General features: G+C 45.0%; 1 protein-coding gene across 2 annotated transcripts in view; it reads right to left on the reverse strand.

Annotated features, from left to right (window-relative positions):
• Cntnap2 (contactin associated protein 2) overlaps nt 1–12,999 on the reverse strand; it is a 1,961,892-nt gene that overhangs the window by 206,390 nt on the left and 1,742,503 nt on the right. For both annotated transcript variants that reach the window (XM_047561468.1, XM_047561470.1), the window contains exon 17: nt 9,406–9,624. In XM_047561468.1, coding sequence (XP_047417424.1) covers nt 9,406–9,624 — 219 coding nt within the window. The remainder of the gene's footprint in view (nt 1–9,405; nt 9,625–12,999) is intronic.

Here is a 12,999-nt window from a genome sequence, read left to right on the forward strand (position 1 = left end):
CTGGTGAAAAAGATATTTTCAAAGATGGCAAATATTATCAAACTTTAAGAAAAGAGTTTTGAAGAATGAGTATATAGAAAAATACCTTCTAGCTTTAGAAATGGGATGATCTAATTTTGAATAGATTAACTCAGAGAAGTAGCAGAAATTCTACAATTTAATTTATTGATTCAGTCCATTGTTAACTCAGCCAATGTTCACTGAGAAACCTCTGCTCAGTGGTTGGTTGGACCTTATTATTCTCGGTCTCTGGTGTCAGGTAGCTTATCTTCTAGTAGGAGGACACAAAAATAAATGAACCTATTACTAGTCCCGAGGAGAACTGAAATTGGTGGACACCTGGCGACTTCAGATTGCATGATTGCAGGGAAGGTCTCCATAAGGAGGTGACGGAAGCTGAGATAAGATTGATAGGAAGAAGCCAGCCTTGTCAATGTCTGGGTAGGTATTTCAGGAGAGGGAACACCCAGTGCAAATGCCACACAGCAGGAACAAGCTCTGGCATGTTCAAGCAAAGTAGTGACCCTGGAGACCAGGGAGAGTACTGGTCACAGTCATCCAAGCAAGAAACAAAGTGGCGTTGACAAGGGGGGACTCATGGCAGTAGGTGTGTTTGTGGTATGGTCTCTCTCGTTGGATGGTGAGCAATGAGAGATGGGGCGGAAAGAAGGGAAAGAGGGAAATCAAGAGTAACTTCAAGTGTCAGGCAAAAAATGGGTAGATAGTGATGTCATTTGCCAAGATGGGGAAGGTTGGTAGACGACAGGCGTGGGATAGGCACCAAGATTTTTTTCCTGCCATGTTTATTCTGAGATGCTCTTTAGATGTCCAGGTAGGCAGCTGGATGAGTGGGTCCAGAGTTCCTGAGAAAGTGAAGCCTGGAGATTAAATTGAAGAGTCACTGGTGCATAAGTAGTATTGAAAGCCATTAAATATTGGGCTGGATCAGATCATCCAAGACAATGTGTGGATGGAGAAGAGAGGAGGCTCTGTGGCCGAGTAGAGGAGGAGAATGCAGGAGAGACTACAGCAGTGGAAATTGCGGCCAGAGGAGAAGCAGGACAGCATACTGCCCAGGACTCCAAGGGAAGAGAATTTCGGAAGAATGGCCTGTGGGATATGGAAAGAAGAATGGAGGAATGTGATGTCGACTTGGGATCCATGTTGACTTCGACAGCCTTTATTGTAAGAGGAAAGGAAAGGAAGGAAGGAAAGGAAGGAAGGAAGGAGGGAAGGAGAAAAGGAAGGAAGGAAGGAACTAAGAAAAAGAAAGATCTTTTTTTCACACCATGGAGACTCTCAAAGGAGGAGTCTCATTCCCTGAGAGGAAAGCTTCTGCATGAGATTCTCTTGTTGACCCATCCCTTTGTGTTTGAAGTGACCCTCTGCCTTTCAGGACTACCCACCTTGTGCCAGCCTGACCTCCATCCCTGTCAACTACAGTCTCCTATTATGGACCCCATAACTGAGTGTGGTACATCCCCATGGGGGCTCTGTTGCCATCTGAGCGTGCACATCTTGGTTAGGGTGGGTTTTTCTGTGCGTTATGTAAACTTTCTGCACAGCCTATAGCTAAAGGTAGTACACAATGTCTCCAGGTGCTCCTTGGCCATGGTGTCATCCCAGGCAAGGGGCCGTGTGCACACTGACTGACCAACATGACTTTAAGTTCCCCTCAGCTTGCCTAATAGTCAGACAGGCATTTGGACCCCTGACCTCCTGTTCTTAGAGTATTTACTTTAGAAAACTTGTACAGTAATTGTTAGTTCTTTCTCTGTCTCTTTGAGGTGTAAATCTTTTAAAAAGCCTTTTTTGAGGGAGTTTTACAATTGAGAAATGTCTTTCTCAGGGACCTGGGAGCCACTCTGAAATGTAAACATCACAGAAGAAGCGCCCACCTCCTAGTCTCCAAGGGAAAGATGGGAACTCACTTCCCGGGCTGCTTCCCTCCAGGATGAAAAATTACCTCCTCTCTTGAGGATGAGGAAAGTTGACTTTCCTTTAAGTACAGTCGATAAGCAATCTTCCTATCTCTGCTCTTAAAAACTTTCCCATGTGTGCTTGAACACAATGAAAACAACGCTGCTGATCTTGACTGAAGTGGAGCAGAGCTGAGGTTGAGCTCTGGTCCTCCACCTGTTTCCCTGGTGGTGCACAAAGTCCTCTTGGCCTGTGCAACGCTGCCCAGTGCAGATTTCACTTTGAGAAGAGAAATGTTGAGTGTCTGCAATTGGAACAGCTGGGATCAAGTCCCTCTTGTCTCCTACTAGGACCTCGGGGAGTTAACTCATCTGATCTCAGTTTCTTCCCTGTAAAAGTGAAACAGGAACTGGCAATAGGATCTACTTTATAGGGGTCTTGTGTGGATTAAATGAGGTGACATATGTGACCTTGAGGTGTGACCCTGGACATCTCAGTCAGCATTCATGTCCTTGCTGCTGAGTCCATGTTAACGAAAATGGGGGAAACCACAGAATGGGAGAAAGTCTTTGCTAACTACTCTCCTGACAGAGGATTAATACGCAGAATATATAAAAACTCAAAAAACTTAACACCAAAACCCCACAAATAATCCATTTAGTACATGGACAAACAAACTAAACAGATGCTTCTCAGAAGAAGAAATACAAATGGCCAGCACATATACGAAAACGATGTTCAACATTATTAGCAACTAGGGAAACGCAAATCAAAACGACACTGAGATATCACCTCACACCAGTCAGAACGGGAATTATCAGGAATACAAACAATAATACATGCTGGAGAGGATGTGGAGAAAAAGGAGCACTGTTACACTGCTGGTGGGACTGTAAATTATTACAACCTCTATGGGAGGAAGTATGGAGATTCCTCAAAAGCCTAGGCATGGAACCACAATTTGATCCAGCTATACCACCCCTCAGTATTAACCCTAAAGAATTGAAGTCAGTATACTACAGTGATACATGCACACCCATGTTTATAGCAGCACAATTCACAACAGTCAAACTATGGAACTAGCCTAGGCATCCATCAACAGAAAAATGGACAAAGGAAAATATGGCGTATACACAATGGAGTTTTATTCAGCCATAAAGAAAAATGAAATGATGTCATTTGCAAGAAAATGGATGGAACTTAAGAACATTATATTAAGTGAAATAAGCCAAACCTAGAAGGTCAAGGGTCATATGGTTTCTCTCATATGTGGAAGGTAGAGAGGAAAAGGAATAGAAAGAGAGGTAAGGGATTTTCATGCAAATTGAAGGGAGATCAGTAGAGTAGAGGAAAGGGACCAGGGAGAGGGAGGATGAGAGAAAAGCAGAAAAATACTAGGGAATGATTTGCTAAATTATATTGTTACAATGTGTGCATATATGAAAATATAACAATAATCCTGCCATTATGTATAATTATAATGCACCAGTTACAAATGGGGGAAAGCATACATTTATTGTTATAATTCCTGCAATTTGGAAATTTGGATTTTTTTTCTTTTTCTTTTCTTTTTTTTTTATTGTAAACAAATGGGATACATGTTGTTTCTCTGTTTGTACATGGCGTAAAGGCTTACCATTTGTGTAATCATAAATTTACATAGGGTAATGTTGTTTGATTCATTCTGTTATTTTTTCCCTTCCCCCCCACCCCTCCCACCCCTCTTTTCCCTCTTTACAGTCCTTCCTTCTTCCATTCTTGCCCCCCTCCCTAACCCTAACTCTAACCCTAGCACTAACCCCTCCCACCCCCCATTATGTGTCATCATCCACTTATTAGCGATATCATTCGTCCTTTGGTTTTTTGAGATTGGCTTATCTCACTTAGCATGATATTCTCCAATTTCATCCATTTGCCTGCAAATGCCATAATTTTATCATTCTTTATGGCTGAGTAATATTCCATTGTATATATATACCACAGTTTCTTTATCCATTCATCAATTGAAGGACATCTAGGTTGGTTCCACAATCTGGCTATTGTGAACTGAGCAGCTATGAATATTGATGTGGCTGTATCTCTGTAATATGCTGATTTTAAGTCCTTTGGGTATAGGCCAAGGAGTGGGATAGCTGGGTCAAATGATGGTTCCATTCCAAGTTTTCTGAGGAATCTCCACACTGCTTTCCAGAGTGGCTGCACTAGTTTACAGCCCCACCAGCAATGTATGAGTGTACCTTTCTCCCCACATCCTCGCCAACACCTGTTGTTGCTCGTATTCTTGATAATCGCCATTCTGATTGGGGTGAGATGGAATCTTAGGGTGGTTTTGATTTGCATTTCTCTTATTACTAGAGATGTTGAACATTTTTCCAAATGTTTGTTGATTGCTTGTAGATCTTCTTCTGTGAAGTGTCTATTCATTTCCTTAGCTCATTTGTCGATTGGATTATTTGTATTCTTGGTGTAGAGTTTTTTGAGTTCTTTATAGATTCTGGAGATTAGCGCTCTATCTGAAGTATGATTGGCAAAGATTTTCTCCCACTCTGTAGGCTCTTTCTTCTCATTGTTGATAGTTTCCTTTGCTGAGAGAAAGCTTTTTAGTTTGAATCTATCCCAGTTATTGATTCTTGCTTTTATTTCTTGTGCTATGGGAGTCCTGTTGAGGAAGTCTGGTCCTAAGCCGACATGTTGAAGATCTGGACCTACTTTTTCTTCTATACGATGCAAGGTCTCTGGTCTGATTCTGAGGTCCTTGATCCATTTTGAGTTTAGTTTTGTGCATGGTGAGAGATAGGGGTTTAGTTTCATTCTGTTGCATATGGATTTCCAGTTTTCCCAGCACCATTTGTTGAAGAGGCTATCTTTTCTCCATTGCATATTTTTGGCCCCTTTGTCTAGTATGAGAAAATTGTATTTATTTGGGTTTGTGTCTGTGTCCTCTATTCTGTACCATTGATCCACCTTTCTCTTTTGGTACCAATACCATGCCGTTTTTGTTGGAAATTTGGATTTTTTTTTTTTGTGTGTGTGTGCATGTGTAAACACACACTTTTTTTTTTCAGTGTTGAGGCTCAAACCTGGATGTTGCAAACTTCCTGAACATGAGAAATGACCATTTTATTCATTTACAGATTTGGGTGCATTTCATGGCTGGGATCCTGATTTTTTTTTTTGCACACAAATGTTGACCTCCTCTCTGCTCTCCCAATCACTTGACATTGCAGCTGGTTTCTGATTTTGGATCCAGCAGGTATGAGGAACAGCCAACCAAACAGGCTGTCTTATTGAGCTGGAGGAAACTGGGCCCTTTTATGGGATCGCCAACCAAGTGCAGCTCAGGGAATGTTCCTAGGAGTCTAATTTTCATTTGCTTGCAAGTCTGTTTAATAAACCTCAGCTCTTCTACAAACCCAGTTGCACTCAGGAGAGAAAAGTCTCCTACTAGACAAGCTGTCAGAGAGGGAGGCGGCGGCGTCTCTGCTCCCCACCTGTCTCAGAGTCACCCTGAAGACACTGGTTCTCCCTCAATCTCCAGGTGGGCTTCTCACCCATCATGCGAGAACTTGAAGGACCCAGAATGACTTTCTGTTCCGCCGGTTACATGCTGCACCACAGAGACGCACCCCCCTTTGCCTCCACAGAAATTTCAGAAGTGGTGTGCCAAGGGAGTGGAGCCTAGACAGACACTCGTCACCAGTTAAGATGACCCGACCTTTCCTCTCAGGGAGACACTCAGGAGCTAGATGTCTTTCTGAAGCAGCCTCCAGATCTCCGAGTTCTGAGCTCCCTGAATGACCTCCAGAAGACTTACACTCTGGCCTGGGTCTCACTGGCCACAGGTGGCCCCTAAACCAGAGCCCTGCTCTGACCAGCCTGCTCGGCTCCCTTCTATAGCTTGTGCTCACCAACTGGCTGAGGCCCTGAGACGTTCTGTCCCTCACAGTCCTTCCCAGCTGCCAGGATTCCAGACTCCCTGGGAAGTCTGGCTCCAACGAGGATGTACCAACGCGGGCTTGGGCTCAGGCCTGCCTGGAGTCCCTCAGACTGACAATGACCAGGAACATGTCTGCAGTTCTCCATTACCTGAGGGACGTCTGACCTGGCTACCATGGAGGACTAAGGCCTGGCTGGCTGAGCTTTCTGGTCACTCGTGCCTTAAGTCCCTCTGCCAGGCCAGACAGGAGTTCCTCATACGTTAGTTGTCCATTTTGGATCAAAAGCAGGAAGAAGTTTCCTGTGTTTTTCAAACAAGTGGCAGCAACTGCCTTTTCCTTCTTGTGTCCCTTTTACATTTTAGATTTACTTGTTACTTTTCTACTAGAGCAGAATCATAACTAGCTTCTTATTACTTCCAAATGACCTGTGCTGGCCCTTTCTGAATGACAATTTCTAATTATATTTTAGCTGTAGAGTGACAACTGTATCTTCTCTTATTTTTTCAGTTACTTTGGCAAAGGGCATGTGCACCTGGCCTTGGTGACACCGAAAGTGGTGGAGGCTGGGTGCCCCTTGCATCCAGTCTGTGAACAAAGCCAGGAATCACTTTCAGAGTGCTTCAGCATCAAGTCCTATCAAAGCCCTCCCTCCTCTAGCACCCAGGTGGAGCTCCTGAGCAACGCTGCCACCTCCGGGCTGCTGATGGTGACCCAGTGTGACCTTTCCTGATGGACCCTCACTTGCTTTCCTGGCCGATTTTGAGAAGACCCCAGGGCCTTTGCTCACTGCTCAGGAACCTCTGCGGCAGGAGAGTAAAGGACTTGGGGATACTTGTGCAGGTGAGAGTTCCTTTGGGGCTGCTGGGTTGAAGGGATCACATTTCAGGTCAGTGTTGAGAAGCAAGAGAGGAGCCAGTTGCAAGAGGATTCTTTGGAAGAGGTTTGAAAACTATATGGTGGAAGAAGAAAACAAAGGGAATAAAAGTAAAGGATAATAAAAAGAAGTAACCCATATTTAATGCTAAGTACTCCGCTGAGTGATTTACATGGAGTAGCTCATTTAATTCAGAGACAAAGGTATTCTGATTAAACGAAGAAATATTAACTAATTGATCAGGAGTCTTCAAGTTGGCAAGTGGCAGAGGTGGGATCTGAAGCCCATTTTGTCAAGCTTGCAATCCTACGGGAAGGTCCACCCCATGGCAGTTCAGGTCCTGTTCAGCAGTTACTAAGCACCTCATCATAAATGTCTGAAGTTAGAAGAAGTGCGGACCAGCTAACTGAATGCCTTTACTGGACAGATGAGGAAAGAGACTCAGAGAGGAAGTAGCGGTACTTGATCAAAGAAATGTTTTTATCAGAGTCGAACTGAAACTAGTACTCTGGTTGCCTGCATCTTATTAAATGGTTCTGGGACAACAACTGGCTTTGGGATTCCGATTCATAGCTGTTGAACTTGAACTTGTTTTATCTGGAATTGATGCTCCCCTCCACTTAGCCTGGTGCAGAACAACACGGTTCTCTGCTGCAGAATGATATTTCTCAGATTGGCTCAACTAGTTTGTGTCAGAGAGATGAGCTTTGCGCCCGCTTGTGAGATTACGGGAAATTAGAAACTGGAACTCGAGATCACCTTTGATTATCAAGGGAAAAGAAGTTGCTGACTCATCCTCAGCTCACTGCCTGGAAATCCTCTCTCTGGGTTAGTTTTCTTTCTTTCTTTCTTTCTTTCTTTTTTTTTTTTTTTTTTAACTCATGGCAGTTGATGGCATTTGTATTACCTTTTCCGTGAACCCTTTCCTCCTGTGACATTACCTTCTTCTTCTTTTTCTTCCTTTGCGCTTTCTATTTTTCGTCATTCTCCCTGAGATGTTCTTTTGCTGCCTGTTCCTCACATTCCATTTTTCTGTGAATTCTGATTTCAGCTCTCCGGTCTGTGTTCTGTTCTTCTCATAAGTTATGCTCAGATCATTTTTAAAAAAATGAAATCAACATTATTTCTGAGACCATTATAAATGCTCTTTCCCTTTTCATCTTCCCACCTTACTAGGTCTCCAAAATTCTTTGAGACACCTTTAAGGTATGGGTGGAAACTGGTAAAACTAACGTTGGACTTCTGTATCTGAGGTCAACTTCGGAAAAATGGGAAATCAGGCCAACCAGAGTCACATGTTATGAGGGAAACCAAATAGAATACACCCAGCATGTTTGGGATTAGCAGAATTTAGAAAGAAACTTGTCATAGGTAGGGTGGGCAGACATATTGATGAAGTGAAATTGGTGTTCACCATGCTCAGCAGGAATCAATAGACCTGATATTTAGCTGAGAGATTTTGAGATCGTCATTTGAAGGAAGGATTTGGAAAAAGGGTAAATTCCCATTGAGGTTGCAGACTATTTTATTCCAAAGTCTGTAACTCTTTTCATGGTCCCTGGTTGATGGGCGTGTTCACAAGTCAGTCTCCCTTAGAAAGTGCCTCAAGTGACACTTTATTCTGTAGTTTGCCCACATCACATGAAAGGGGTGGAGACCTAATTTTATATTAAAAAAAAAAAAAAAAGACTTTCTAGGGTCCTTCGATCATTCCAAAGCAACTGTGAAAGACACTGCGGGGACTCTGGCCCTCCTTAACATTAGCAGACCCTTGGTGAGGCTCTCAGGCAGCAGCTGCTATGACTATGAATAGCCACCAGGTGGCACCGAGTTCGCTTGGTGGGAGACCGCCACAGTTGACTGAACTGATCAAGGAGTCCCCAGAAACCCAGGCAGTGGGTCTGAGGCTGTACCGCCACAAAGTCCTTCAAATCCACCACTAGAGGACAAGCTGCTAGCTTCCTGAAATAGGAATATTATGGAGAACAATTAAACTTCATGGAAAGAGACCTCGCTCTGAGGTAACGCTAGGTTCATCTGGAATATGTCAATAGCCATGACGCAGCTGAAGAAGACTAGACCGGCTGGACCCCTCTCGGAGGCTTTTTCGCTGGTCTAACCTTCCGATTAGCACTGGCTTCTTCCCCACATGCAGGAACACCACGTCAGCCTAAGTCCAAGTTTTTCTCTGCCTAGAAACTTATGGGCAGACAAAAGAATGGATTGCTATTTGTCATTTCAGAAAATCCAAACCTGTCACTTACCTTTTCTGCTCCTGCCTTTTCTTCCCCCTCCCCCTACTCAGCACTTCAAGCAAACTTGAACTTAGAGAACCCATCCCCCTCCCCTTCCTCCTTCCCTCTATCCTCCCTCCCTTCCTTCCTCACAGTTGTAAGTGCCCTAAATAATCAAATATAATTTTACATAGTCTAAAACCATAACCTGAAATTGCAGACTTCAGAGAGCCTAAGAGATGTCCCAGGGCACACTCTAATGTTGTGGCTGAGAAGTCAGGTCTCCTAAGGGCTCTCAAAATATCCTGTCCTAGAAGAGACAAGAGACCCAGAAATTTTGGAAGGATCTCTAACAACACTCCCTTGGACTGTTTGTTTTTGCACTGTGAAGTTTCTTAAAACCAACCGAGGGAAGTCATGATGGCCTTCCGCTACTCACCCACGAACAGCTGGCTGTAGAGTTCCAGGCGGGTGTGACCTTCCGTCGGGGCCTTGCGGATCTGCTGGGGCAGCCGGTCCACCTGCAGGCTAGCCTGCTTGACGTTCCTCTCTGCAGTGACCCGGTGCCACTGGTCATCGTTGAGAGGAGAGGGCGACCTTACTACGATCTCCACCGGCCCATTCCCAACATCAAACGAAAAGGACACTTCTGTGGCAGCTGCAGGGGCATAAAGTGTGGAGATACGTGAGCACATTCTCCAGCTACAAGTAGGAAAGGAAAGCAGGGCTAGAGATGTGATCTCGTCTGGGCACTTGCTGCAAAGTGCACCGCCATTGTGTGTATCCATCATGGACACCGTAGCAGAGTCATTCGAGGGAGGATAAGCGTCGGTGCATTGCTAAAGGGGAGGAAATAAACTTCTATTGGGGGGGACCCTATGTGCCGCGCGGACACGTGTTTCCCTTCTTAACCTTCCAGAACTTTCTAGGAAGTTACTGTCACTGACTCTTTCCAGATAAAGAAACAGAGGCCTGGAGAATGGAGTTGGTGACACCAAGACACAGATATTGAGTGTCACAGATGGTGACCTGAGTCTAGGTTTGTCAGAATCTAGAGCCTGAGATCTTTTGATTCCACCTACAACTGACCTCTTCCATCACTCTGGGGGCATCAATCTGCAGGCACTTGAAGAGCTTTTTGGAACACCTGGGTCCAGAGAGTCCGACTCGGTTGTTTGGAGCAGGCTCCAGTATTTCCAAAAGCCCCCCAGGGAATGTTAATAGGGAGCTGGAGCAGACAACTACTGCGTTTGGGGGATTTACAACAGTTTATTTTAGCTGTCTTTGAAAGCCATGGGCGTAAGAATGACTGCACAATGAAAGTGACCTGTGTCCCGTCTGGACCAGCTGTGGCTGTCCCAGGGTGTGTGCACCAGTCCTACAGCACCGTGCCCGGCTCGTCCTGCACTGCAGACCTTGGCTCCTCTCCATCTGGGGCGCTGAATCCTTCTCATAACCTGCCCTCCAGCACCGACCACAAAGGGCTCTTTCTTTCAAAGATCTACAAGTCAACCTGCCTCTGCAATAAATCACCTCCTAACAAGAGGAGGATGGATTTGGTGGTTTGCTTTGTCAACTTTAATTAAAAGTAGCTTCTTTATTTCACATTTTAAGTTTCGTGTGATGTTGCTCAGTGACCACTGAGTGCTTTATAAACAGGTTTTTAAGGTATATTTCTTGGGATGGCAGGAGAGGCGGCTTCCTGCTGCAGCAGCAGACACCTCCCAGACTGCTTAAGGCTCTGTGAATTCATATCAACATTAACGATGTGGCACACCAGTGAATTTCCTGACTTTGCTTATAAAGATATCCAGCCCTCACTCCATCAATAAGCCTTGGCCTAATCTCTAAGTGGTTTAATTAAATATCTGTCATTTTTTTCCAGGGCTAATGGAAAATTCAGCTTCTTTGGGCTGGTACCATTTTGAGACGGTGTCGCAAGCAATCAAACTTCTAATTTAAAAACCACAGTGGGCCGGAGTCTCTCAGAATCTATACTGTTCCCTGCCTCTGTGCTGGGCCTCTCTGAAAGCTGCATTAACTTTCTTGAGCTACAGGCATATTAGACACAGGACTCAATTTAATCAACCTAATTGTACCAAGGAATTTTGATCCTTCATGTCATTAGAAAGAGAACTTTATTTTAATGCTTGTGGCAACCCCATGCACACTCCAGTAAAATATCTTATCCAAATTAGGAGCCCCTGCCTCCAAGGGTCACTGGGACAGGATTTAACATGCAGGCCGGGACCTCCATTGTGTGTTCTGTGGAAATATGAACAGGATGCAGGGAGTCAGCAGAGTGACCCAGAGACTGAATGATATTTCTCCAGTTTTGACACCGTTGAGGGGGAAACAGGTTTGCCCTAAGATGAAATCTGTTCTGTTCCTCTGGTGCTTTGTCTCTGCAGATGCATTTAAAAATGCAAGTTGTCAGAACAGCAGAAGGAGGGTTCCTGGACTATTTGGGAAAGAGGGCTTCATTTGAGGGCATCCACTGTCACCAGGGACATAGAATTTAGGGATACATTGAGTTTAACCCCAAGGTTTGACTTGAAGAGATAAATGCTGATCTCATTTCCTCTGCTACTGTCCCTTTGCTATGATGAATCTTTGTCCAGGCCTTTAAACTGTCTCCATCTGGAGAGATTCTGAGCATCAGAGGTCATTAGAAAAGAGCCACACTTTTCTGTTTGGCACAATGGATCCCTATTTCTTCACCTTGACCATGGTCTTCTTAATAGCAATACTTATTTCTAGGGCCTCTGTCCCCCACAGGGGGCAGTAAGAGGGACTCGAGGCCAGAGGCCATCACAAGCAACATCCTCCACCCAGTGAGCCTCTGCTCGGGCTCTGCTGAGGTATTCAGGCCCCTCGCCCTTGGTTGCCTCTTGGGGACGGGGCTGTGGACTGGGGCGAGAGAGAAGGGAGAGGTCCGCTGCTCAGTCGCTCAATGTCAGCTTCCCTGACAGAGCTGAGGGATGCCTTTGAGAAATCCCATCTCCCAGGCAGACAGCCAGGGTGTTTTAAAAGCTTCTAAAGTTCAGTTTGTGGCTGATTGCTCTTGGTCTTCTGGGTGAGAGCGACTGACATTTTAAAAGAGATAATTATAGAGAGGCAGTGAGCGAATAAAAGGGAGGCAGCTTGGAAGACATGGAGCTGATGACACTCTCCTCTCTTAACTTGTCCCCACTTGGAGACCAAGGCGCTGCCCTGTTTCCGTCCATAGGAAGGATTTCTTACACACTGAAAATATGCTCATTTCCAGAAGTAAGCATTCGGAAGGGCATGCTAGGCATGATGGTCAGACAGGACACTGGCAGGCATGAATTGCTGCCTTTCCAATCGTGTCAAGAACTGGGATGGGTCTAACTTTACCCCACTTTCAAGCTAGGAAGGTAGCTGGCCACTGATGCTGGCAGAAGACATAAGCCACCTCAACCAGAGACAAGGGACATCTATACTCACAACACAGCAGGTAGTAAAGCTTCATGTTTGCATTAGTTTCCCTTTGCCCCTGACCCCCAAGTACCATGGGGGTGACATGGGACAGCGTGGACTGATGCTGCACATGGAGAAAGTCAGCTTTGTAGCTGAGGAACCCTGAGCTTAGGAAACCCCAATCTTAAAGGAGTTACTAGCAAATCTGTCCATTTTTTGCACTGGAGACATTATCTTTATCTTCCTGGCCAGGAAACAAAGGCCCTCTGCCTTGGAGGAGGGCGCTGTCTGTCTTCCAGGCATGTTACTGTGTTATGCACAGGTCCTCAGAGAGGCAAGGATAAGGTTGCCAGTGCTCGATACTCAGAAGACAACCAGAAATGGAAAAGCCATGGAGAATAAGCCCTTAGCTTATTTGCTCAGACTGTTTCTCTTGTGAGCTGACTGAACTTTGCCTGGGACTCTTAGAGTTTTCAGAGTCTCATTCTCTGGTGAGGACAGCCTGGCCCTTAGCAAGTTTGGATTTCTCTGTGACAAGTTTGGCAATTCTATGCTCCTTGCCAGTACCCTATGTTGGATGGGACAAGATTCC

Source organism: Sciurus carolinensis, chromosome 8 (genome assembly GCF_902686445.1).
Source record: "Sciurus carolinensis chromosome 8, mSciCar1.2, whole genome shotgun sequence".
NCBI lineage: Eukaryota > Metazoa > Chordata > Mammalia > Rodentia > Sciuridae > Sciurus > Sciurus carolinensis.